The 9,661-nt window shown below is 50.5% G+C and overlaps 1 protein-coding gene across 1 annotated transcript; it reads left to right on the forward strand.

Moving 5' to 3' along the window:
* Positions 1 to 448: 448 nt before the first annotated feature.
* Positions 449 to 7,994, forward strand: LOC122623421 (trithorax group protein osa). The gene is made up of 3 exons (XM_043802576.1): positions 449 to 702; positions 4,685 to 5,896; positions 5,967 to 7,994. Exons 1-3 carry the CDS (start codon positions 700 to 702, stop codon positions 7,776 to 7,778), a joined length of 3,027 nt encoding a protein of 1,008 aa, XP_043658511.1. The 5' UTR covers positions 449 to 699; the 3' UTR covers positions 7,779 to 7,994.
* The last annotated feature ends 1,667 nt before the right edge of the window (positions 7,995 to 9,661 follow it).

Here is a 9,661-nt window from a genome sequence, read left to right on the forward strand (position 1 = left end):
TGTTGGTGGTGATGGTGATGATGGGGCGGCGGACTTGCCCCATGTGGCAAGGTTGCTCCCAGCGCTGCGCTGCCAAGGTATCGATGTGAAAATGTTGCAAAACTGGTCGCGAGAGAGGGAAAACCTCTCAGCTGCAGCAGCAGCTTAAGATTCAGCTTCTTCTGTCCCTTTAAACTCGGCGGCACCTTGCTCCGGGTTTACGAAATTTCTTCACTTTCGGTTTCGATTCGGACTCGAACTCGGACTCGGATTTGGATTCGGATTCGGAATGGGAATCGGTTTCGGTTTCGGTTTCGTTTTCGGTTTCTTCAGCGGCTGCGCGGCGGCAGCGCAGTCGACGGCTGGCCGGGCTATTACCTATATGAGCTGGCGTTATCATCTGAGCGGCAGCATTTTCAACTCGCGACTGACAAGCAGCGGTCGCCGTCGCCGATCCGTTGTCGAGAGATCAGATCCGAGATCTGAGTTCAAAGTTCCCAATACGATCTGTACCGATTCGAACCGTTTCCGAACCGATCCCCTTGTGATCCGTTTCGTGAGTGCGCCGCGTCTTAGTTGCATTTTTATTTTTTTTCAATTTTTTTGAACGAGCTACGGATCCTTTTTGTGTGCAGTGCCTTCGACAATCGAATTGAATTCAAGCAACATTTTTTTGTTCGAGTGCTTTTGTGCCGAGGATAACACACAGCAGCAGCTGGCATGGTAAAGAATCGCTTTTCTAATTGGACTCGAGTGCAAAGGATTACGGAAGGAATTCAAACACAGGCCCAATTAGGGCAAAAGTCTATGGGCACTCGGGGGAAATGGCGGCGAAAGTAAAAGTTAGCCGATCCCTTGGGGGCTCGAATAGGTTTGCCGAAACTTTGGAAAAATTCGAGTGCACGGAAAACAAATTAGGATACTTAAGTGGGCAGCAAATTAGCAAAACTCACTGAATTCACATTGAAAGAACTATGAGAGTAGTTGCATAGTTTTCTTATAAACAGTGCATTTAAATATATTTAAGTATTAGATAAACCTCTAGAATCGAACTGCAGGACAAATATACCGCTTTTTGTGGGTTGGCACGCCTGCGCCCTGACCCCTTGACCTTGCGACACGACCTCTGCTAATTGATGAGGGTTGCCCCGGTTTGCTCGCAACGAAAATTGATGCAGGACCCTGCTAGGCAGGATTGCCTGGCAAATCCTGGGCCAGATTATTCATTTGCTGGCCGGCAGGAGTGAGGCGAAAGCTGGGGAGGGCCTCCTGTCTCCGGACATAATTTATTCATTATCGAAATTGATTCATAAATAATTTCGCATTCACATTTGCTCGTTGCCGTTGTGCGGGGGTGGGGGTGGGGGGCAAAGTGGTGGAGCAAATTTAATTAACGGAGATTACGATTCTCGACTTCTGGGAGCAGAACAGGCAGCTGTGGCCAAAAACTTGGGGCCCCCCATCTTTCCATCTTCCCACCCACCAAACCCTTTTTGGCATTCCGGAATCCGACTTCCCGGCTGAACTTTTGCCTCGTTTTTGGCCCTCTCGTCTTCGAACCAAATGTACGTCTTCTCGGCGAGAGTGAAAGTTTTGCCGGTCCGTCTGTTTGTTTATATGTTGTTTTGTTGTTTTTTTGGTTGCTGTTGTTGTTGCTATAGCCTGGGTTTTATTTGTTTGCCGTCTGCCGTTGTTGTCAATTGTTTAGCATCAATAACAAATATTTGTGGGCTATGCTAATGAACAGAAATCGAACGGCGGCCAAAGAAAGCGGTGACTGCAGAAGTGAACAGTGACCGCCCGCAAAAACGGTGACCAGTGACCAGTGACAGGTGCTCAATTGTTGGTCTTCCTCTTTAATTTTGCAACACCCCTAATATAAATAAATCGCATATATATAATACATGTTTAAACTGTATTTTCCACACTATGTACATCTGCGACACCAAGTGGCTTAGTGACTTGCATACGGGCTGCCAAACCGATCCACAATGGAGTTGCAAGTGGTGGCCACATGCGGGTCACTTCACACGCTCCACAGACAATGGGCACCGGGGCACCTCCCCCCCAACCCCCTTTCTCGCCTTGGGCAAACATACGCCCATGCCCAACACTCCATTACCAGCAACCCCTTTAATTGTTTGCCATTTCTTTTATAATGTATTTTCATTATGCGGCGCATAATTTCACTGCCAACATTTGTGACACCTACTCATCCCCACGAAGCGAACCTCACAGATACGCAGATACATGGCAATATTGAGATACACCCGGAGCCAAGTGAAAGTTACCTTTTCGGCGCGGCTCTTTTTTATTTGTATTTTTTTTCTGTTGTATCTTCTTCTCCGTTTCGCCCGCTTATGACATTTTAACGCCGCCGCTGGCCAAAAAGTACAAAATAATAAAAAAACCCAAAAAAAAAGGGAAAAAAACCAAAAAAAAACGAAAAGAAGTAACAACACAGTTTGTGGCTCATTGTGGCAGTCGTATTCAATGCGCATCGCTGACCATCGAGGTGCACTTTTCCATTTCCAAAGATCGCTGATTGCCCGCATTATGCAACTCAGCAAGAGGCGATGCGATCATGGCAAATGGCATAATAACTTGGCCATTACAGTTGGCTACTAGTTGGCTGGTTAGATGACTCTGGTTTGATTCTTTCCGAGGCGGATTTATCAACATAGGCAATTTGCATAAGAGCAATTGGGTTAGATGGCACTTCGTATATCTGTGAGGTCAAGTGGAATGATCTTATATTTTTCTAAGATATTAAATGATACCTTTAAGTTGAAAGCGACACAATAACTATAAGTAATGTGAGTAACCGACAGATAAATCCCAAATACGACTTATCTAACTGATTCGTTTATAGAAAAAGTTGAATCATTGAGTACACAATTCACTCATCTTCACGATACCTTCACCTCTTGCGTAACGAAACCATCACTTCATCACTTTCTTATGTAAGGGCATTCCAGCTTCGTCACCTTTCTGCGGTCTTCTACTACTTTTACTACTTTTGCGTGGCTTTTGCCACTTTTATTGGCATCACATCGCCATCACCGCTTAAATCGCGTGTTGTGCGTGGAATTTTGAAAGAAGCGCCGTTTTGATATCGTATTTTGTTTCTTTGCCCCGTTTTGATTGGCTTATTTGCTATTGTTGTTAAACATAAAACCAATTAAATACCCCCCTCCCCTTCATTCCATTCCGACTTGGTCAATGGTTATTTTCGGTTATTTTTGGTTATTTTTGGTGATTCTGTTTTGGCTTTTCAGTTGTCTGTGATTTTGTTACTCATTTAAGTGACACAAAGTCGCCACTCGCCTGCTGAATTATTGATGATCATGATGAGCGGCGACATCCATAACGAATGCAATGATGATGATGATGATGATGATCATGATGGCGATGGTGGCAAGTCTGGCCGGGTTATGTTTTAATTAGAGCGTAATACGCCAACGTTTTCTGGGCAACCGCAATGCCAATTACACCGCGCAACAAACTTGGCCTTAATGGACTAATTAGCGCCTCCTCCGTTGGCCAAAAGCAGAAACAAAAAACAATTTATGAAAAATGTTTTATGGCTCTCGAGTATTTAGCAATGTATTAAAGCCTTGCTTGGTATAACTATTATTTGGATTGTAAAATAGGGATCTATTAAATACCACTGTATGTGTCATGTGGAATTTGGCAATAAATTAGTTAAGCGATAGTCAAAGTTCAGCTGTTAAATTCAAATGTAAATGTTATTTTTTAGTTTTAATTATATTATCCAACTTGAACTTGCTGCACAGTGTTTTTTCAGAGGGTTAAGTAAACCGAGGCGGCTCGTAGGTTTGCAAATTAGCGCATATAATGGTTACATACTTGGCCATGCGGTTGGGATTAGGACGACCCACACACACACACCTACACACACACACACACCTACACACACACCCACACACATAGACATACACACTGTCAGCGAGTCACGGAAAACGACACCTGGCTGAAATGGCGGGCGAATTGAGGACCTGTGAGCTGTGAGCTGCGACCTGTGACCCGTGACCTCTGACAAGCCTTGACAAGTTGCCGGCGGCCGAAAGGTCACCGAGACAGCTAACAAATGGGTAGCGGTTAAAAGGGGTTGAGGCCGGATGGCCGAGATAACTGAGATGGCCGAGATGGATGGCAACTGGAGACACTTTGTGCGGATGCGGATGCGGATGCCACTCAATGAATATTACGATGTCGCTCAGCCGACTGACTAACCCGTCACATTACAACTCTTTCTGTTGCAATCATTTGTTACATTTATGAACGAAAATTGCCACCAGATGGGGCAACTTTAACAAGCTGAAGTTTATATGCCCATGCAGTTAAAAGATACGTTTGAAGAGGCATTTATTAATTGAGCTAGAAACATCAAATGTTTTATATGGGTTTCTCTGATTTAAATGGGTGTAAATTATTCAATTATCTACACGATAGAGCATTAATTTAGTCACCTTCAGTTGTCGTTTTTATTCGCTTACGCTGGTCAATATTTTTTGCGAGTTTGGTAAGCTAGATTTTCTGAGTTATGATTTCTATGGCTTGTTTTCTTGACTCGCAGCAGATTAACTTCCGGTCCAATCGCTCGGGGCCAACTATTTTCCCGCCAGATTCCCTATCTTGACAAATGACTGACCCACACACTCACCGCTCCTTCCGCCCGCAGATGCTGCTCCGCCTGACTCTGCTGACCGCCTGCTGCTTCTGCGCCGCCCAGGCGGTGGTGCACGGCAAGGATGTGAAGCGCCGCGAGGCGGGCTTCGACACATATGGACCGCCGCCACGCCCCGCCCCGCAGTACGGCCCGCCGCCGCAGCAGCAGCAGCACGTGCCCCACCGCGAGTACGGCGTGCCGCAGCAGATTCCCTTCCGGGAGTACGGTCCGCCGGCCCTCAAGTACGGCCCGCCCAAGCTCAACTTCCTGGGAGGCGGCGGCGGTGGAGGCGGTGGCGGTAGCTCGCTGCACGAACAGATCAAGACGCACTTCGGAGTGCCCAAGCCCTTCTACGGACCACCGCACATCCCCCCCAAGCCGGCACCACAGTACGGCCCGCCACCACCGAAGCCAGCGCCACAGTACGGCCCACCACCCCCGCAGCCCGCCCCACAGTACGGACCACCACCACCGAAGCCAGCCCCACAGTACGGACCACCACCACCACAGTACGGTCCACCGCCGCCGCTGAAGATCCAGCACCGCCCGGCACCACAGTACGGACCACCAAAGCTGCAGTATGGACCACCACCACCGCCACCACAGCTGCTGCCCTCGCCGCACGCGGCACCGCTCTTCAAGCCCGCCCACCAGCCGGCCACCTCGTACGGCCCACCTGCCTCCGGACCTCTGAACCTGCCGCCCAAGCAGATCTTCGATGCCCCGCCCCCGAACTACGGACCTCCGCCACTGCCCGTGGCGCTGCCCGGAAACGGAATTGGTAATGGACCGGCCACCACGATCATCCTGACGGGCGGACACTCCCGGCCAAGCGGACCCAGCGGGCCCGGACCGGTGAAGCAGGTGCAGATCCAGATCGACTCGTCGGGACACACGCACAGTGTCAGCGGCTCCCAGGCGCCCTTCCACACGGCCTGCGATGGCTGGAAGCCGATCCCGGCGCCAGTGGGTGCCTACGTGGAGCAGAACCACATCGAGACGCAGGGCGGCTACAGCCAGGTGGCCCAAGGATCCCATGTGGCATCCTCCTTTGGAACGCAGTACAGCCTGGGCGTTGGTGCCACGGGCAGCGGCAGCGGTGGCAGCATCATCGACGGACTCACCGACGAGCAGCTCGTGGCGGTGGCCCTGCAGGGTGGCGGCGATGGAGCCAATGTGATCACCGGACCAGGAGGCAACTCCATCGAAGCGGAAGCCTTGCAGGTGCGTGGCAGACTAACCCGGGACTAGCAGCTCCTTAGCTCCTTCCTTTCTAATAACACTCTCTTCACAGGCCGCCATTGGTTCCCTGGACGATTCGTATTCGAAGCCGCCATCGGACTCCTTCGCTCCCGGCTCGGTGCATGCCCAGAAGTACCAGACCATCGGACACTCCGGACCTCCACCACCACCACCGAGCGGTAACTACGGACCTCCGCCACCACCACCCAGTGGTAACTACGGACCTCCACCACCACCACCAAGTGGCAACTACGGACCTCCACCACCAAGTGGAAACTACGGACCTCCACCACCACCACCAAGTGGCAACTACGGACCACCACCACCGCAGTTTGCAGCCCTCACCAGCAGCAGCAGCAGCCACGCCCACTCGCAGTCGCAGTCCAATGTGAACATCCAGTACGGACCACCATCCGGCAATCCGCAGCCCTTCCCGCAGCACGGAGCCGGTCAGCCCAACAAGCCGGTGGCCTATCGTCCACCCGTGCCCGCTGGTCTGCTGGAGTCCATTGGCGCCACCGTCCAGCATCTGGATCAGTTCGGCGTGAAGCCACAGCAGCAGCCACAGACCTACATACCCCCAGCGGCCAATGAGATTCCCGTTACCGGATCGGCGCCACAGCCCCTACCATCGCCACAGGCCCTCTACCAGCCACCACCTCCACCACCGCCATCCGCGTCCCAGCTGATCCTGCAGCAGCAGCTGCCCGCGCCACAGCCCGGCCCCGTCTTCGTCCACCAGAAGCAGTTCGGACCACCGGGACCACCGCCGCCACCGGAGCCCCAGTACCTGCCCCCACCACCACCAGTGGCCAGTGTGCGACCCCTGGGACCACCACCACCACCCACTCAGCAGTACCTGCCCGCCGCGCCATCCGGACCACTCTTCTACCAGCAGCAACAGCAGCAGCAGCACCACCACTCGGAGAACAGCTACAGCGCCTCGCAGTTCCACTCGCAAGGACTGCCGTTGCCGCAGCAGGCTCCCCGCTTCAATCTGCAGCAGGTGCAGCAGGTGCAGCAGTTGCAGCAGTTGCAGCAGGTGCAGCAGCAGCAGCCCATCATCGTGCACGATTGCGGCCATGGTCCGAATCTGGTGAGCAGCAATGGCTACCAGGTGCAGCAACAGCAGCAGCAGCAACTGCAGCAACAGCAACTGCAGCAGCACTTTGGCAGCGTGTCCGCCGCATCCGCCGGTGCCTACAACGCCATCTCGCAGAGCATCCCGGTGGCGGAGCAGCACACCCAGCAACTGGTCACCGGGCCGGCGGACAGCTACGGTCCACCGCCATCGGGAAATGACTTGGACTACGACCACACCGGCTATGCATCGCAGAAGAATGCGGTCGCCGCACTGCCCGATGGCACCGATCCCCACCAGCTGCCGGGCTTGGATGGACTCGATGTGCTGTCCGCCCAGAAGTCGCAGAGCATCCAGCTGAACGGACAGCAGCCGACGCAGAACTTCCAGGTGCAGTTCGGCGGCTCACTGAACAATGCCCCTGGTGTCGCCCACGGCGATGCCAATCACGAGGAGATCCTCTCGCAGGGTCTGCTGCAGTCCATCCTCACGGCCATCGAGCAGCCCAGCCAGCAGCAGCAGCAGCAGCAGCAGCAGAACCTTCCCCAGAACCACAAGGCCCAGAGTCGCTCCGATGAGCATGAACACGAGCAGGATCACGATCAGGATCAGGCCAATGCCGAGGACAATGATGAGGAGCAGGAGCAGGAGCAGTCGATCAGCTCGTCCAACCGCGTGGAGGTGCGCGTCCTGCCGGAGAATCCGGACAACGAGGAGGAGACCCCCGCCGAAGTCAAGGAGATCGAGCCGATCGTGGTCAACGAGGAGGAGGCCAAGCATTAGTCAGTCACTAGTTAGCATCGAACTCATCAGCGCCGCTTGAACCTATTTATTGCTGCCTCATCATCATCAACTAAGAGCTAAGTGCTCCATCTGTCCCCCAGTTGCCATAAAGTGAAAGTAGTCCAGGGGACAGGGGGATGCCCATCCATTAAAACAAAGAAAAAACGAAAAAAAAAATAATGACACACACACACACACACACAAAGAGAACCAAGAAGCTAGCTTGCGAATCGAGGAGGGGAAAAGTGCCTTCTCATGCTCGCAGCTCGTGTATAAAAGTTATTTAAAATAAATAATTAATTTATTATAGCATTGTATTGTATTTTATGCTTTAAACCATAAATAAATATGTATATGTATACAGAGAAAAAGAAAAAGCGCTTTGTGCCACTCCAAGTGGAAAGCCGCCGTCGCAGCCGCCGCCAAGTGCAAGTCATCTAAAGTCGCAAATGTCAGTCAATGGCATGCAAAAGGGCGAAAAACTACATGATGACCCAAGGCAAATGAACTGGGGGTCTAGCTGTCTTTGAAATGCCGACAAAGAGATAAGCAAACATAACTTGAAACTGCAAATCTTTGTTACCAAAATAGCCGATGGCATTGATTTGGGCATTATTATACCTCAAAGCTGATAAACCACAATGGTCAAGTGTCTCTCTTTTAAAACTTCAGTCTTTATAAACGCATTCATTCTCAAGCAAAATAATTGCGAACTTATTTACCGAGCTAAATAATCGCTTAGTCTATTTTATGAATATTTATTGTCTTACCAGAATTACGCGAATTAATAATTTTTCTACTTTTTGACCAGAATTTCAAAGGGTCGCGAGCTCAAGTTTTCTCACGCTCAATTCCGATTCCGATTCCAATTCCGATTCCTCTTCCAATTCCATTTCAATTCAATGGCATCCGCATCCGCATCCGCATCCGTGTCCGTATCCGCAGAGAAATCGAGTGCCCGCCAACGAGCAACAAGAAACAATAAAAGACATTAAATTAATTAAATTAGCCATAAACAAAGCGAAAGGTGATTAATTAACTAGAAATTTATACCGTTACATAACCGAAGGAAAAGGCATGAAAGACGTGCCCGACTTCAGGGCAGTGGGTGGTTGGGTGGTTGGGTGGTTGAGTTGGTGGGTGGGTTGGTTTTAGGTGCTGAAGCTCTCGCCGCTTTATTTACCCATTCATTAATATTTGGTTGCTTCAGTTTGGGCCTCGACATGGACTCGCCTTGCTACTGATTTCGCTGCGTACACCTACACTGAGCGAAAAAACGGCCCAAAACATGGCACTTGGACATTGGAAAGCTTAGGCATTGAAAATAATATTTTTGTATTATTTAAAATATTTTTGAATAACACAGAAACGCATTAATGATTTGACTAAAATAGAAATGCATGAATGATTTTACTAAAGATTAGTATTTCGAAACGTAATGTTTTTTTTGCTGTGCATATTCTGACTTCTACTTCATTTTTGCCCCATTTGCGTTCCACGTAGCCGCCACCTTTGTTTGCCGAGGCGTCGAAGGCAACTGGCGGACGGAAGACTCGTCAGACGGACAGAATGACGAACGGACGGACAAACGGACGGACAGACGAACGGACGGATGGATGGAGGCCAATGGGTAGTTCATGGGAGGAAAGGACGTGGAAGGAGTGGGCGATGGTGATGGTCCGCTGGCAGGGCTTTCATTTAGTTTGCGCACTTTTAATTAATGTTATTAAAAAGTCAAAATGAGCAGCACCTAGATGGGCTTTGTAGATGTGCGGAGGCCCTATTCTTCGCGGAATCGCAGGAGCAATTGGATGCAATTCAAACGAATAAAGTATTTTTTGGCGAAAGGTAAGACTCGGATTTACAACCATTTTAATTACTCC

This window comes from Drosophila teissieri, chromosome X (assembly GCF_016746235.2).
Source record: "Drosophila teissieri strain GT53w chromosome X, Prin_Dtei_1.1, whole genome shotgun sequence".
Classification (NCBI taxonomy): domain Eukaryota; kingdom Metazoa; phylum Arthropoda; class Insecta; order Diptera; family Drosophilidae; genus Drosophila; species Drosophila teissieri.

What these genes read in the sequence shown, in the direction of transcription:
- LOC122623421 (XM_043802576.1), top strand. An exon ending in TCGAAGCGGAAGCCTTGCAG is followed by an intron (nt 5,897 to 5,966) that starts GTGCGTGGCAGA and finishes CTCTCTTCACAG; the next exon opens with GCCGCCATTGGTTCCCTGGA.